This window comes from Myzus persicae, unplaced genomic scaffold (assembly GCF_001856785.1).
Source record: "Myzus persicae strain clone G006 unplaced genomic scaffold, MPER_G0061.0, whole genome shotgun sequence".
Classification (NCBI taxonomy): domain Eukaryota; kingdom Metazoa; phylum Arthropoda; class Insecta; order Hemiptera; family Aphididae; genus Myzus; species Myzus persicae.
The window spans coordinates 1-12,893 of NW_019101237.1; the positions used below are offsets into that span (position 1 = coordinate 1).

Genomic DNA, 12,893 nt, shown 5'->3' on the forward strand with positions numbered 1-12,893 from the left:
ATCGCGCTTAACAGTTGATGAAAAGTGCTTCTCCGCTTGAGCTTCTTCAATGAATTGAGCATTTGTTGTTGAGGTAAATAGACTTAAAGCAGAATTGACAGATACAGGGGTAGATAGCATAGTCATTTTTGACTTGACTAATGACTTCTCAAATAATTTACCAACAAGTATCCAACCAAGTTTTGTATTGTGTACACTAATATGCTTGGACAGCTGTTTACGTGCACCCAGGAAAATATCATAAAATAGCTCAGCGCCAAATAATATGTCAACAGCAGCTGGTACGTTGAGTTGAGGATCAGCTAGATTGCCCTTGACATCATAAGGTATGTTCAATTGATCCATGCTGAACATTTGATGGGGAAGTCTTTCTGTTATCGTTGGCAATGAATGAAATTCAATCGAGGATTGATAGTTTTGACAATGCGATGATATAGTGCATGGCATTAAACGCACAGTGGAAGAAGACATAGTACCAACACCAGATATTGACAATGAAATATTAGTCTTCTTTAAACGCAAGCGTTGAGCACAAGATGACGTTATGAAATTAAGTTGAGATCCAGAATCCAAGATGGCTCTACAGCGTTGAGGTTGCCCATCAGAGTCATGAACATTTATTACAGCAGTAGCAAGCATCACAGTGGACGTGGTACTTGACGCATGCTTATTACTGGTCATCGCATGGCATACTGTATTATGTTGACTGGTTTTCTGTGTCTCAGTTTGCGTAGAGCTCTCTGGTTCTGATATATGGCTCGAGTCAGCATGTAGTCTTGAATTATGTTTTTTGCCACAACGTGGACATCCAGGATAATAACAAGATTCAACTTGATGTCCGAAGTTCAAACAGTTGAAACATAATTTAAATTTGGTTACAATATCCTTACGCTCAGATACTGACATTTGATTGAATTGGTTGCATGCATAAATTCTATGTGGCGCTGTACACAACACACACTTGATAGTATGAGGTTCAGCTTTTTTGGCAAAAAATGCCTTGACGACATCATGTTTTTTGGCTCCATACTGATTTTGCTTTCCAGTGGCTTGTTTTGTATCAGACTTTGATGAAATATAACCGACTTCATAGGCAGCTATGCGTTTAGACAGAAACGACTCAATATCTTTAAATGCAGGGAGCTCCTTGCTGGTTTGTAGCAGCTGCCACTCACCAGCAGTAGTTGGATCTAGATGACAACAAACAATTGTTGTCAACCAGGCATCCCAATGTTGTACAGGTTGCTTTAAAGCGATGAGAGAGCGAACATGAGAATTAACATGATAATGTAATTTATTTAATTCAGCAGCACAATTAGTATGTACCTTTGGCGAATTCAATAATGCACGAATATGAACTTGGATAGTTAACGCCTTGTTTTCATATTGCTTTACTAATTCATCATAAGCGGCTTGGTAATTATCTGAAGTAATTGAGAAACTTTTAATCACCTCAGCGGCTGTACCGCAGACACCTGACTTAAGATAATGCATTTTATGAACATTTGGTAAATTTTGATTGTTGTGGAATAGTGCATTAGACCATATTTTTAGATATCAATGTATATTTTATTATAACATATAATACATATATTTATAACCAAAAAAAAAAAAAAAATATTAAAACTGATAACTTAATTTTTTAATTCCTTATATTAAATATACCTATGTAATTATTTTGAGCCATTTAATACTGGGTTTATAACTATGAAAAATTTAAAAATTAAAATAAGTTCAATTTCTAAAATATTTTAAATAATTTTAACAGATTTGATGGATACAAGAAATATTCCATCAATAAATTCATCTATCAATAATAGGTTGATTTGTGTAAATAAATCGTCTTGTTCAACTTCAAATTATGTTGCAAATCTGGAATCTAACCAAACTCCCTTGTTGCCTTATATTGACTCAACTATTTGTTACGGTAAGGTTAGAAGTATAATTGATTATACATTTATATTATTATATTTAATTATAAGAATAATACATTTTTATTTTATTTTTCTTCTTTTTTGATCAGCCTTGGTGGCCATTGGAGTCCTATAGCTACGAAATAAACTGCCTTCCATGTCTCTATCTTGAGCTACTTCATTAAAATAGTTAACTCCTAGTTGTCTTTTGTCGTATTGCCTTGCAACATAATATATTTTACTAGAGGAGAGTATTTGGTTTTTATTTAAAATTAAAAAAAACTTTTATGGAAACAGCATAATTATAATAACCATTTGTGCATTAGAAATTGTTTGGTTTTTAGATTCTGTACAGAGTGTTGAATATATTGGTTTTACAATGATATGGTGTTTTTATGTAAAATTGTGTCAAATTTATTATAAGAACCTAACATAGTGGTTCTCATAGCAACTTATTATTATTAAAAATGTTTAGGTGCAATTTTTTGTGAAGCGTTTTAAGTTTACATTTTGTTACAATTTGTTTAAATCATAAAAATTTGCAAATTAATTTGTTGGTTGTAAAAGTAATTAAGTTTGTAAAATATTCAATTTGTATAGCTAATGATCAAACATTTAGTACACGGTTCCTCATAAGTAGTTCTTACTAAAACTCAAAAATCTATAAATAATTATAATGTAAATTATCTTTTTTAAATTCAAAAATATTATTTGCGGGGAAAAAAATTTTCTAGATTTTATTTTACTAGCACAATAACATTTTCGAAGCTATGGCCTGGCATAGTTACGCCCGCCATTTTAATAGTAGTAAAACTAAATTACTTATTAATATAAGATGGCAGACTATCTCCCCTTAGAATTGTTTTTTTTTCCATAATATGCTACGATTTATCATCAAATTCAAATTTAGCTCATTCATTACAGTGACCTACTCAACAACAAGGTACACTCTACGGCTATAGCAGAACTTACAATTATTTTTCATTAAAATGTACAATTTTGTCAAACTTAAAATTGCTATAAAAAAATTGTATTTAGATTTAAATTGATAAAATAAAACTTATGTTTTACATATTCAAGTTTTTCAACAAAATGCTTTCAACATTTATAAAAAGATAGCTGAAACTATTATTCAGTATCAGTTTTGAAAGTAAAATCAAATTACTATTGTGATCGGAATTAGTCTTCGTTCTTTTATAGTATTACATTATATTTATATCATATACGATATACGTAAATTTAATTTATTTTATTTTGTTAATTTAGGATTTTGAAACTTATTATTCTATACCAGGATGCACAACTAATACTAATGAAGAGGTTGACAATATTTCAATTTTCACTCCAACAAAAGTAAATTTTTTAATCATTCATAAATATTGTTTTAAAACCATTTTTTATGTCTGTTCATTGAAATTTTTATTGCTTATTTTGTAGGAATGTGTAAATGAGTGGAGTTCAAATTTGGGTTTACTTTTGACTGTAAACAGTAAAATGTGTGAACCTAGGACATACTTAGTCCTGAATTATTGGTAAATGGTAAAAACAAAATAATCAAATCATTAGCACTTTTTACTTTGCCAGTACCAATTTATGCTGTGCAATCAGCATCTAATGCTATGTCAGAAACAAATGATGTGTGTTTATTGAGTACATGTGAAAGAAATTTCAAAATCAAAAGACCAAATGCTGAGAAAGCTGATCAACAGTTACCAAATAGAATTAGTGTACTAGGTACATAAAATATTCTAACATTAGTCAAATGTATTTATTAAATTATCCACGAACAATTTTCATTGTTTAAAAAAAAAAATGAATAATAATTTTTTTATTAAATTGATTTATTATATTTCAATTTTTTATAAATAAATCAAAAGCCACTACTGATAATATTTATTTTTCTATAAATGAAAATAATAAGTATACTTAGTACTCATCAAAACATTTCAACTTGTGATATAAGACCAACATTAATATTGATTACTGTAGAAAATAATGATCTTCCGAATAATACAGAAATCCGTATGAATTGATGATTCTTCATTAATTGCATTAGTACCAATTGAGAATTCAGTAAAAGAACCATCAGTCGTATTATGTTCAAAAGCGTCTGCTAAAAATTCTTTATCTATTACATTACAACCAAAACTTAAACAGAACTTCTTCTCTATTACTAATAATAGTTCTCCATCCGTTCATAGAACACATAATCTTCCATTCACTTTAAGTTATTCTATTAATTAATTAATTATTTTTAATTATTGTTTTTCTATCTATTCATCTATTTATCTTACAAATAAATCTAATTCATCTGAATTACCTAAAATAGAAACTCAAGTAATTTCAAAATGTATTTCATTGGCCAGGAAGTCACACATAATTCTAATTTAGGTAATAGTACAAATACCAATATCGAAATGTTATTTGCAGTACTTAGATACATATTAAAATTTCATTTTATACTAGTAGTTTATAAGGTATAGTAGGGCTCCAAAGTTATAGGAGCTAAAAATAATATTATGATTCAGAAAATGTAATTAAAAATGCAAGTTTTGCTTCAAAAAGTTAACAAATCTTTAAATGGCTGATGGTAATAATGCTAATGGTAAAAAATATTGATTTTAACTATGACTTAATATGATGTGAATTAAATATGTTCAAAATCATTTGTTTTCTGAAAGAATGAGTGTTTTAAGTTGAATGGAATATTCCATGTGGCTAGTAAAAATAGTTTTTATTTTAATTTTATTTTATAGATCTCTGAAAAAAGTATTACAATTAAAAAAATAAAAAAAGCTTATCTTTTCAAGAGCTTTAAAACCATCTGGAATTACAAATATCATGAAGCCTCGTCGTTAATTGAAGACATTATTATTTACTTAAAAAACTTTAATTTTAAAACATGTACTGTTCTAACTTTTTTAATTAATGTGGGAATACTGTTATATTTAAGGATCTTTAATATTATAATACATTATTATTTCATAATATGATGTTTTGTATTTTAAAACAACATCAACATTTTGATTGCTAAATGTCTTTCATCAGTTATGTTAATATAGCATTATTACTTATATAATTTAGTAGTAGATCAAGCCATTTATTTTAAATTTATATTTTCCGATATTCTCATATTGAAAATCAAAGTTAAAATTGTAAACATATCCATACATTTTGTAATATAGAAATATTTTCTTTGTCACTTAAATTTTGTTTATATTCAACATAAGGAATGCTGGGATTTGATGCATGTACTGTGTGTTATAGGACGATACTTATAAGGAGTATAAACGATCTATTCTAACAATATTAAAATCGTTTTCATTAAATGTCCATATTATATTAGTTGTACTAATCACAATTTCAACTCTACATAACAGATAATAATAATATATAAGACGATTAACAGACGATTTGAACTTGTTTAATTTTCCAAAAGTTAATTTTTTTTGTTTGTGATTAACAGCTTGAATAGTCTTAGTAACAATTTTTCTTTTCTCATTGTCAGTTTTAGATATCCTTGATTATATTTTATAAAATATTAGTTGTAACATACCTTTAGCGGAGAGTGGTCCACGTTGTGACAACAATTTGGTTAGTTGTATATCATTAAAGATAGGAAAGTGGTACATATTTTTAACTTCTATATGTATCAAGGAATATTAGTGTTTATTATAACATATTAGATCATTATTTATAACTATTTAAGCCCTAAAAAAATTGGGTTTTTAAAAAGTTGAAAGTGTATCTTGTAGGCTACCCATGGTCTACAGTGAGACCTTATTTTTAATATAAAATAAAATAATAATCATGAAAAAAGTAACTAAATTATAATTATAATTATAATTTAATTTTTTAAACTTGGTTTATTATCTCATAAACATCATAAAATGCATGTATAGGTATGATATACTAGAATATACTATGTACCTATATATTATACATATAACCAAGGCTGGGCATTAACGAGTTAATAAGTTAAAGTTAACTTTTAACTAAGTTAATTAACAAGTTACTTTTTTTAGAGCTAACTTTTAATTTAACTTAACTAAGGATAAAGTTTTTTGTGTTGTATGCAAACTAACTGGTACAGCCGATGGAAAGTCTAATCAACTTGCCAGATGTGGTTCTAATGACTGGAGACATATATCTTATAAACTTGATACTCATGAAGCATCTCCAAACCATTTGCAATCTGAGGTTAGAAAAGTTATGTATTTAAGTAATCAAAGAGTAGATATAAAATATTTGAAAGATTCTAATAGCAAAGTTGCAGAAAATAGAGAAATTGTAAAAATAATATTTGAAGGGTTATTATATCTCGCTCATCAAAATTCATCCTTAAGAGGTTATAATGAATCTTGGTTATCCAAGAATCAAGGAAACTTTCTCTAATTAATTAAGCTTTTTGCTAAACATAATGCATTACTTTCTTCTCATATCGCTACAATTGAATCTGCACAGAAAAAAAAAATTGGTTGACTTATTTATCTAATAATAGCCAAAAAACAATGCTATTAGTTATGAGTGATTTTGTTCGTTCTCAAATAATAAAAAAAGTGAAAAAATCTGGCATTTTTTTAATCATGACAAATATTAAAACTTTTAAATTCTTATAACTTAATTGCAGCATTTCCTAATTTATATACAGCTTATAAATATTTGTGTACTATTCCATCCACTTCAGTGTCAAATGAGCGATCTTTCTCCAAACTAAAATGAATTAAAACCAGATTAAGGTCAACTATGCATCAAACTCCCTTGGAAAGTTTAATTTTATTATCATGTGAAAAGGATATTCCAATTGATTTAGAAGAAGCATTAGATAAATATGCATCAAAATCGACATTATTACAAAAGTCTTTATTATTTAAATAAATAATTATTTTTATGTCTTTATATGTTTTTATTAAATTGATATTCTAAAGTAATTACAAATCTACACAATAAACAGCAAAAATATAATTTATTTTGTACAAAATGTATAACGTATTTTAGAAATAGATATTATAACATTATATAAGATTTTTTAAAGTAATCATAAAAATTTGGTGCACCATAGTGCATTACACTAGTAACAAATAGTGCTCGTTAATTGTCATACTAATGTTGTATCATTATTAAATTTATATAATATTATGCTACATAAATCAGTATATAAAATAATGAATGCATACATACCTGTATACATATATACACATATATTTTATAAACTTAAAATTTTTTTATTGTGGTAGAAAAGTTGTTAGGGTGGATACATTTTTGATCATCATCAGAAATGAGTTCGACATGCCACTATTTCAAATTAGTTGTTCATTACTTTTTTCTAGTGATAATACGAGCGAAGAGAGCTGCTTTAATATACATATAGTGATATTCATTAAAATGGGTGGGTGGGTAGTAAGTAAGAATCTTTGCTCCTTAAGTTAGAGTAGTTCAACATGTCACTATGCTATATGCTCCCACTGTCCATTTACCGTTATATCTATAAAGATTAATGTAGGCAGTTAAATTCCATTTTGATGTAATGAGTTTCAAAGGTCCTAGGTTTTCATAGAAGATACCGGAACGTTGTGTTAAATGTTCATCTGTATATCGAAACGTTCCTGACGTGAGTGGAGTCATAAGAAGGTACAATCTGATATGTACTAATCGAGTGAAATTAGGTTTGTCGTAAATATAGTTATACCATATTATGTTAGTTTAATTTCTAAATACCATTGTAATATATAAATATATATTATTTAATAACCCTTTACTTTGGAATAAAATAAAATAGAACAACCCTTATCCCGTTATGCATTAAATATAATATCAAAATTAAGTTCGTAATTTTTACGTAAGAATAAGAATAAACATAGCGTCCAAGCAACATCCGTGAGTGGGTTATGCACCTCTGTTATGTCATGGCTTTTTTTCACAGATCATGTTATGGGCTTCGTTTAATTTTAGCGCCCGTCCTTGTTTTAAGAAAAATCCCTATGGGATAGGACAAGATTTTTCACTTCGTTTCAATTTCTATTAGTTGTAAGCAAAAGTGCCAGTCATTATTCTGTTCCCATCCTCTTAAAGTTAACACGGTGTGTTATACGCGTAATAATTTCAAAATTTTGAAGTCGGTATACTAGTGTACTACCTTCCCATACGATAACTACGTCATAAGTATTTAATTGTTGTTAAATGTGAGTGCTTGTTAAGTTGGGTTTTGTTGCATGGTCAGATTCGTAGATTTGTGCTAATATTGGGTACAATTGTGAAGATTTTCCTCTAAAAATATTAACTAGATGCCGCACCATTCGTTTCCATTAGGATTGGGTAACAGTTCTGTTTTCTTTTAATACTAGAGCTCGACCCTCTAACTTAGTTATAAAGCCAATCTGGTTGAGTCCTAGGATTGTTCCGGATATTAAGATTATGTTGTCTTTTCCCAAATTTGTAAATTCCAAATCCACGATTGAGAAATCAGGTATTTCACTGTAATATATATATATATATTGGGTGCGTTAAACATAGTACATATAATATATATATATAAATAAAGCGATAATAAAAGAAATGAAGAAAAATAATTAAATTATGAAGTGATAATAAATGATTATTCTCTAATTCCGTAACGTTCGTATATTAAAATGTCTGCTGGGTCTGTTACTAACTTAATGTAATCTTTTAAATATAAGCATAATGATTTCGGTAAAGGTCGATACCTCTTCGTCATTTCATGTGAAAAGTGAGTTATGGTTCGCGTTATGTTACCTCAGATGATTATGGTCGTAGCAAATTTATATTCGCTGTTTTAATATGTTTAATGAGACATGTCAGTATTTCGTCAATATATAAAGCTAAGTTACGCTATGTGGTTCTACTTCAATCGCTGTTTTCAGCGTCCTTATGAAAATACGTTGTTTGTCTCTAGAAAGAAAGATAGTTGATAAGAATAAAGTGAAATGTTTGAACATGTTTAAAGTTGTATTGTTTTATTTTTTTATTTACTGACTCGTCATTTTCGTAATATCGTTTAACGTTATTTGTATGTATACGATGATCTTTTTTTGTGACCCTATTAAACAGTTATATTTTCATTGCCATGTACCAAAAGTATTTCGTATGGACCCCGCCAGTTTAAGCCAAGTGCGTTTTTCTTATTTTTTCCTTAATAAGTACTTTATTTCCTACGTGTATGGTGTATGTCAATAGTATTCAACGACTTGTCGTAATAAGTTTTATTAGTTTCTTTTTCCTTAATCAAATTTCCCCTAGCGATTTTATGCGTTTCTTGCATGATGCGTCTAAGATTAATAACATAATTATACTGCGGTTCTGAGTCCTTCTTAAATGTTGAAGGCATATTTGGTTTTTTCCGAACACAAGTTCGTAAGGTGTAAAGTTAGTAGAGTCTCTACTGTAGAGGTATTGTAACAAAAAGTTGCGTTTAATTTGTTTTTCGATCTCTTCTTGGTAAGCCCACGGTATAAACGATATGGTCGAATATTAATCGGTTTAGTGCATCGCGGCGTGTTTATCGTATGCGTTACGACTTCGGTGGCGCTAAGAAAGTCCCCCGGAAAATAAAATAAATCCGCGTAATTATAAGCAAAGTTCTGAAATTTTTTTCCTCTTTATTTAAATTTTCGAGTTTCAATTCTATTTTTATTTTATTATCCTATCGTTTTGCTGCGGTTCAATAAAATAAGTTTTTAATATTGTTTCATGATATGGTTCCCACTTAATTTGTTGCGCAGTTAATTCGTTAATGATAAACGGTTCTTCAAAAATATTTTTTTTTTTTTTTTTATTAGCTATTAGCACGGCCTTAGACTAGTAGGTCTGGCGACTAGTGAACTTATAATGTGCCTTTAGTGTCCAGGACCTCGTCATGTGGCGCGCTCTATTTGTGAAACTTGGTAGTTGATATCTACGCCCACGGCCTTAGACCACTGCAGTACTGCAGTAGTGCAGTCTGCAATACACGGCTTACACGACCTTAATAATTATTTTTTTAACTAGTTTAACTAGTGATCTTATAAGTTGTAACAATGCCAAAACGATGTTCATTTTGCAATTGTTCTACTTTGAATGTACCTACATTTCGTGTCACTAAAAAGCGCATTGAAAGTTGGTCATCAAAAACAAACAAAAATGTATTTATTGGTGATAGAGTATGTCAATCCCATTTTCTCCAAGCAGATTTAAAAACTCATGTTATAAGTAACTTACAAAACAGTAGTTCTAGTTCTAGAGTAAGTACTTATGACAATGATTAAGAAAAATCATGTAATAAATTAAGATATTTCTTCTTGTAGACAATTTTAAAGGAAGGAGCTACTCCTCTACTAGTCCAGAGCCCTACTAGTCTCGATGATAGTGTTGATGAAATTATGGCCTTGCCTCTTATACAAAATTCACCTAATTATCTGGAATTAAAATCTAATAGTTCTGAACTGGTAAATATCAATAAAACTGTGGTTAAAATATTCTAAATACACATAAGGATACTATTTAAAAATAGTATTTAATTTGTATAAGTATATTAAATTACCTATTTAAGAAAGTATATTAGAAAAAAACTAATTTAATTCTTATTTGATTATACTATTAAGTATTAAGTAGGTACATAAATACTAATATACAGCTATAATCAGAAATACTAGAAATTATAGAAAAACAGTGTTGTAAAATAATAATAAATACATTATTTAACATAAAAATCAATTAAAATTGTCTATACAATTTTATTTTTGATTGCTTTATTTAGTATTTATTATTACAACATTGAATTATGAACATTTAACACAAACATAAATCTCAAAACACGGTATTAATTTTTTTTTTTAAATACTTGATATTATTTTAGAAACAGTATACTAACAAAAGAGTAGCTACAAGAATAGTTGTGCATCAAGCAAAAAAAAATTGCCAAGAACCATTTTCACCGGTTGAAAATACTGATGATATAAATATAATTTATAAACAAATTTATTTTGATTCTAAATCCATTAATTTTCCTCCAAAATAGCAAAGAATAACTCCTGAGAACAAAAAAAGTGTTATGTTTTGTAAAATTTTATTAAAAGACGATTTAACACCATACTTTGAAAAGGCGGTTATTATTGATGAGCAGGCCACAGTTAAACTGTTTTTATTCAACAGTATCCAAATTAACATTGAGAAACTTGAACTAACATCAAATGTAATTTTAGATCTTCATGAAGCAGAAGATATTATTTTAAAATTTTCTAAAGCTACTATTTGTACAGGTACTTTTATTCCTACAGAATTGTTAAAGTATAAACCTAATACAGCTTGGCGTATTCATAATGATGAAAAGTTTCATCATTCAAAATGCTTACTAATTAATTTACCTTCAAGTTCCCATGACAATTCTTTAAACAATCCTACTCAAACAACAAAATGTAATTTCTGTTTTTCTATATTAGATTCTATTAAGAAAAAAAAAAAAAGGGAAACAAATACAAGAATATGTAAACGAATATGTATTAAGACAACACCTAGTAAACACAATAAATTAAAACTTTTAAGGAAAAATATAAAGAATATTAGACAAATAAAACAAAGAACAAAAACCCAGCTTCAAAAATTAAAATTACAAGTACAAAATTACCAAAAAGAATTTGAAAAATTAGATGGTTCTGTTTTAATAAAAAATGTTGAGTCCAAAATTCCACAAAACCAAATTGTAATAATTAAAGAAATGTTAGCATAATCTAATAGAAAAAATCCAAAAGGAAATCGCTACACTGAAGATTGGATCATGCTGTGTATGTTATTGCATATACGATCACCAGCAGGTTATGCATTTTTAAAAAATAATCAATTGTTACCATTGCCTTGTGTCAGGACTATAAGAAAATATTTAGCACAAATTCCCACTACGTGTGGATTTGATAAATGTTTTTTTGAATTGTTTAAGAAACATTTGTCTGCTAAAAATAATTTCCAAAAACATGGACTTCTCATCTTTGATGAAATATCATTGAGGGAAAGCATTTCTGTCAATGCTAAGACATTGAGTTATACAGGTTTAATTGATTTTGGCAAAGACAATGAAGAATTGGATAATCTTCCTAAAGCAATAGACATCAATTCAAAAGCTACTCATGGATTGGTCTTCATGTTCCAACCGCTTGCTGATTCGTATACGCAACCAATTGGAGTATTTGCATCGAGAGGACCTGTAAATGGATTGACACTTGTAAAATTAATAATTAAAGCAGTTTTATTGTTAGAAAAGTCAGGTGCTTATGTTCATGGTTTTGTATCGGATGGAGCTCAAACAAACAGACGTGTATGGACAGAACTTGGTATTAGTGGAAAATTAAACTCCACTTCTTTTTACACAGAACACTTTGTTGATGAAAACAGGAAGTTCTTTGCTTTTTCAGACACTCCACATTTAATCAAATGTGTGAGAAATAGATTATACAACAACAAAAAACTGAAAGTACCTATTCCAAAATCATTCATATTTTAATAGTGTTAAATAATTAATTTTGTGTAATAAATATAAAAATTTCAGATTAATCCAAATGAAAATTATGTTAAGTGGGAGCATTTTGTGACTTTACATGAACAAGACAAACAAAATTGTAGCAGCCAATTAAGGGTTTGCCCGAAAATTACAACTAATCATATCAGTTTAAATAATTCTTGTTTAAAAATGAGAGTTAGCTTAGCTACACAAGTTAGAAAATTAACTTCACAATTTTTCTTTAAAGTTATCATCTAATATTTACAATAACATTATATTTTAGATTCTTAGCAAATCAGTAGCTGATGGTTTATCATTTTACAGCAAACATAAAATTCCAGAAATGCAAAATTGTGATGCAACAATCAATTTTTGTCTTGTTTTTAATGATATGTTTGACGCCCTCAATGCTAAAATTCCTTGTCAGGGAGTCCGTCTAAATTCAAAAAATTACGAGGTTGATTTTAAATGTTGGGTTTTTATTGGATATTTGC

At 28.3% G+C, this 12,893-nt stretch overlaps 2 protein-coding genes across 3 annotated transcripts; one reads left to right on the top strand and one right to left on the bottom strand.

Annotated features, from left to right (window-relative positions):
• Positions 1–12: 12 nt before the first annotated feature.
• On the bottom strand, positions 13–1,494 carry LOC111028299 (the record flags this gene model as incomplete). The annotated part of the gene is made up of 1 exon (XM_022306888.1): positions 13–1,494. A coding segment is annotated over exon 1 (1,482 nt), but the record flags the coding sequence as incomplete, so codon positions are not given.
• Positions 1,495–9,727: 8,233 nt separating this feature from the next.
• On the top strand, positions 9,728–11,495 carry LOC111028300. Of its 2 annotated transcripts, none has more exons than XM_022306890.1 (3): positions 9,728–10,150; positions 10,214–10,354; positions 11,348–11,495. In XM_022306890.1, exons 1-3 carry the CDS (start codon positions 9,947–9,949, stop codon positions 11,438–11,440), a joined length of 438 nt encoding a protein of 145 aa, XP_022162582.1. In that variant the 5' UTR covers positions 9,728–9,946; the 3' UTR covers positions 11,441–11,495. The 2 variants fall into 2 exon arrangements, with proteins under 2 accessions (XP_022162582.1, XP_022162581.1); XM_022306889.1 differs by having other exon boundaries at positions 9,729–10,150; positions 10,765–11,377.
• Positions 11,496–12,893: the final 1,398 nt, after the last annotated feature.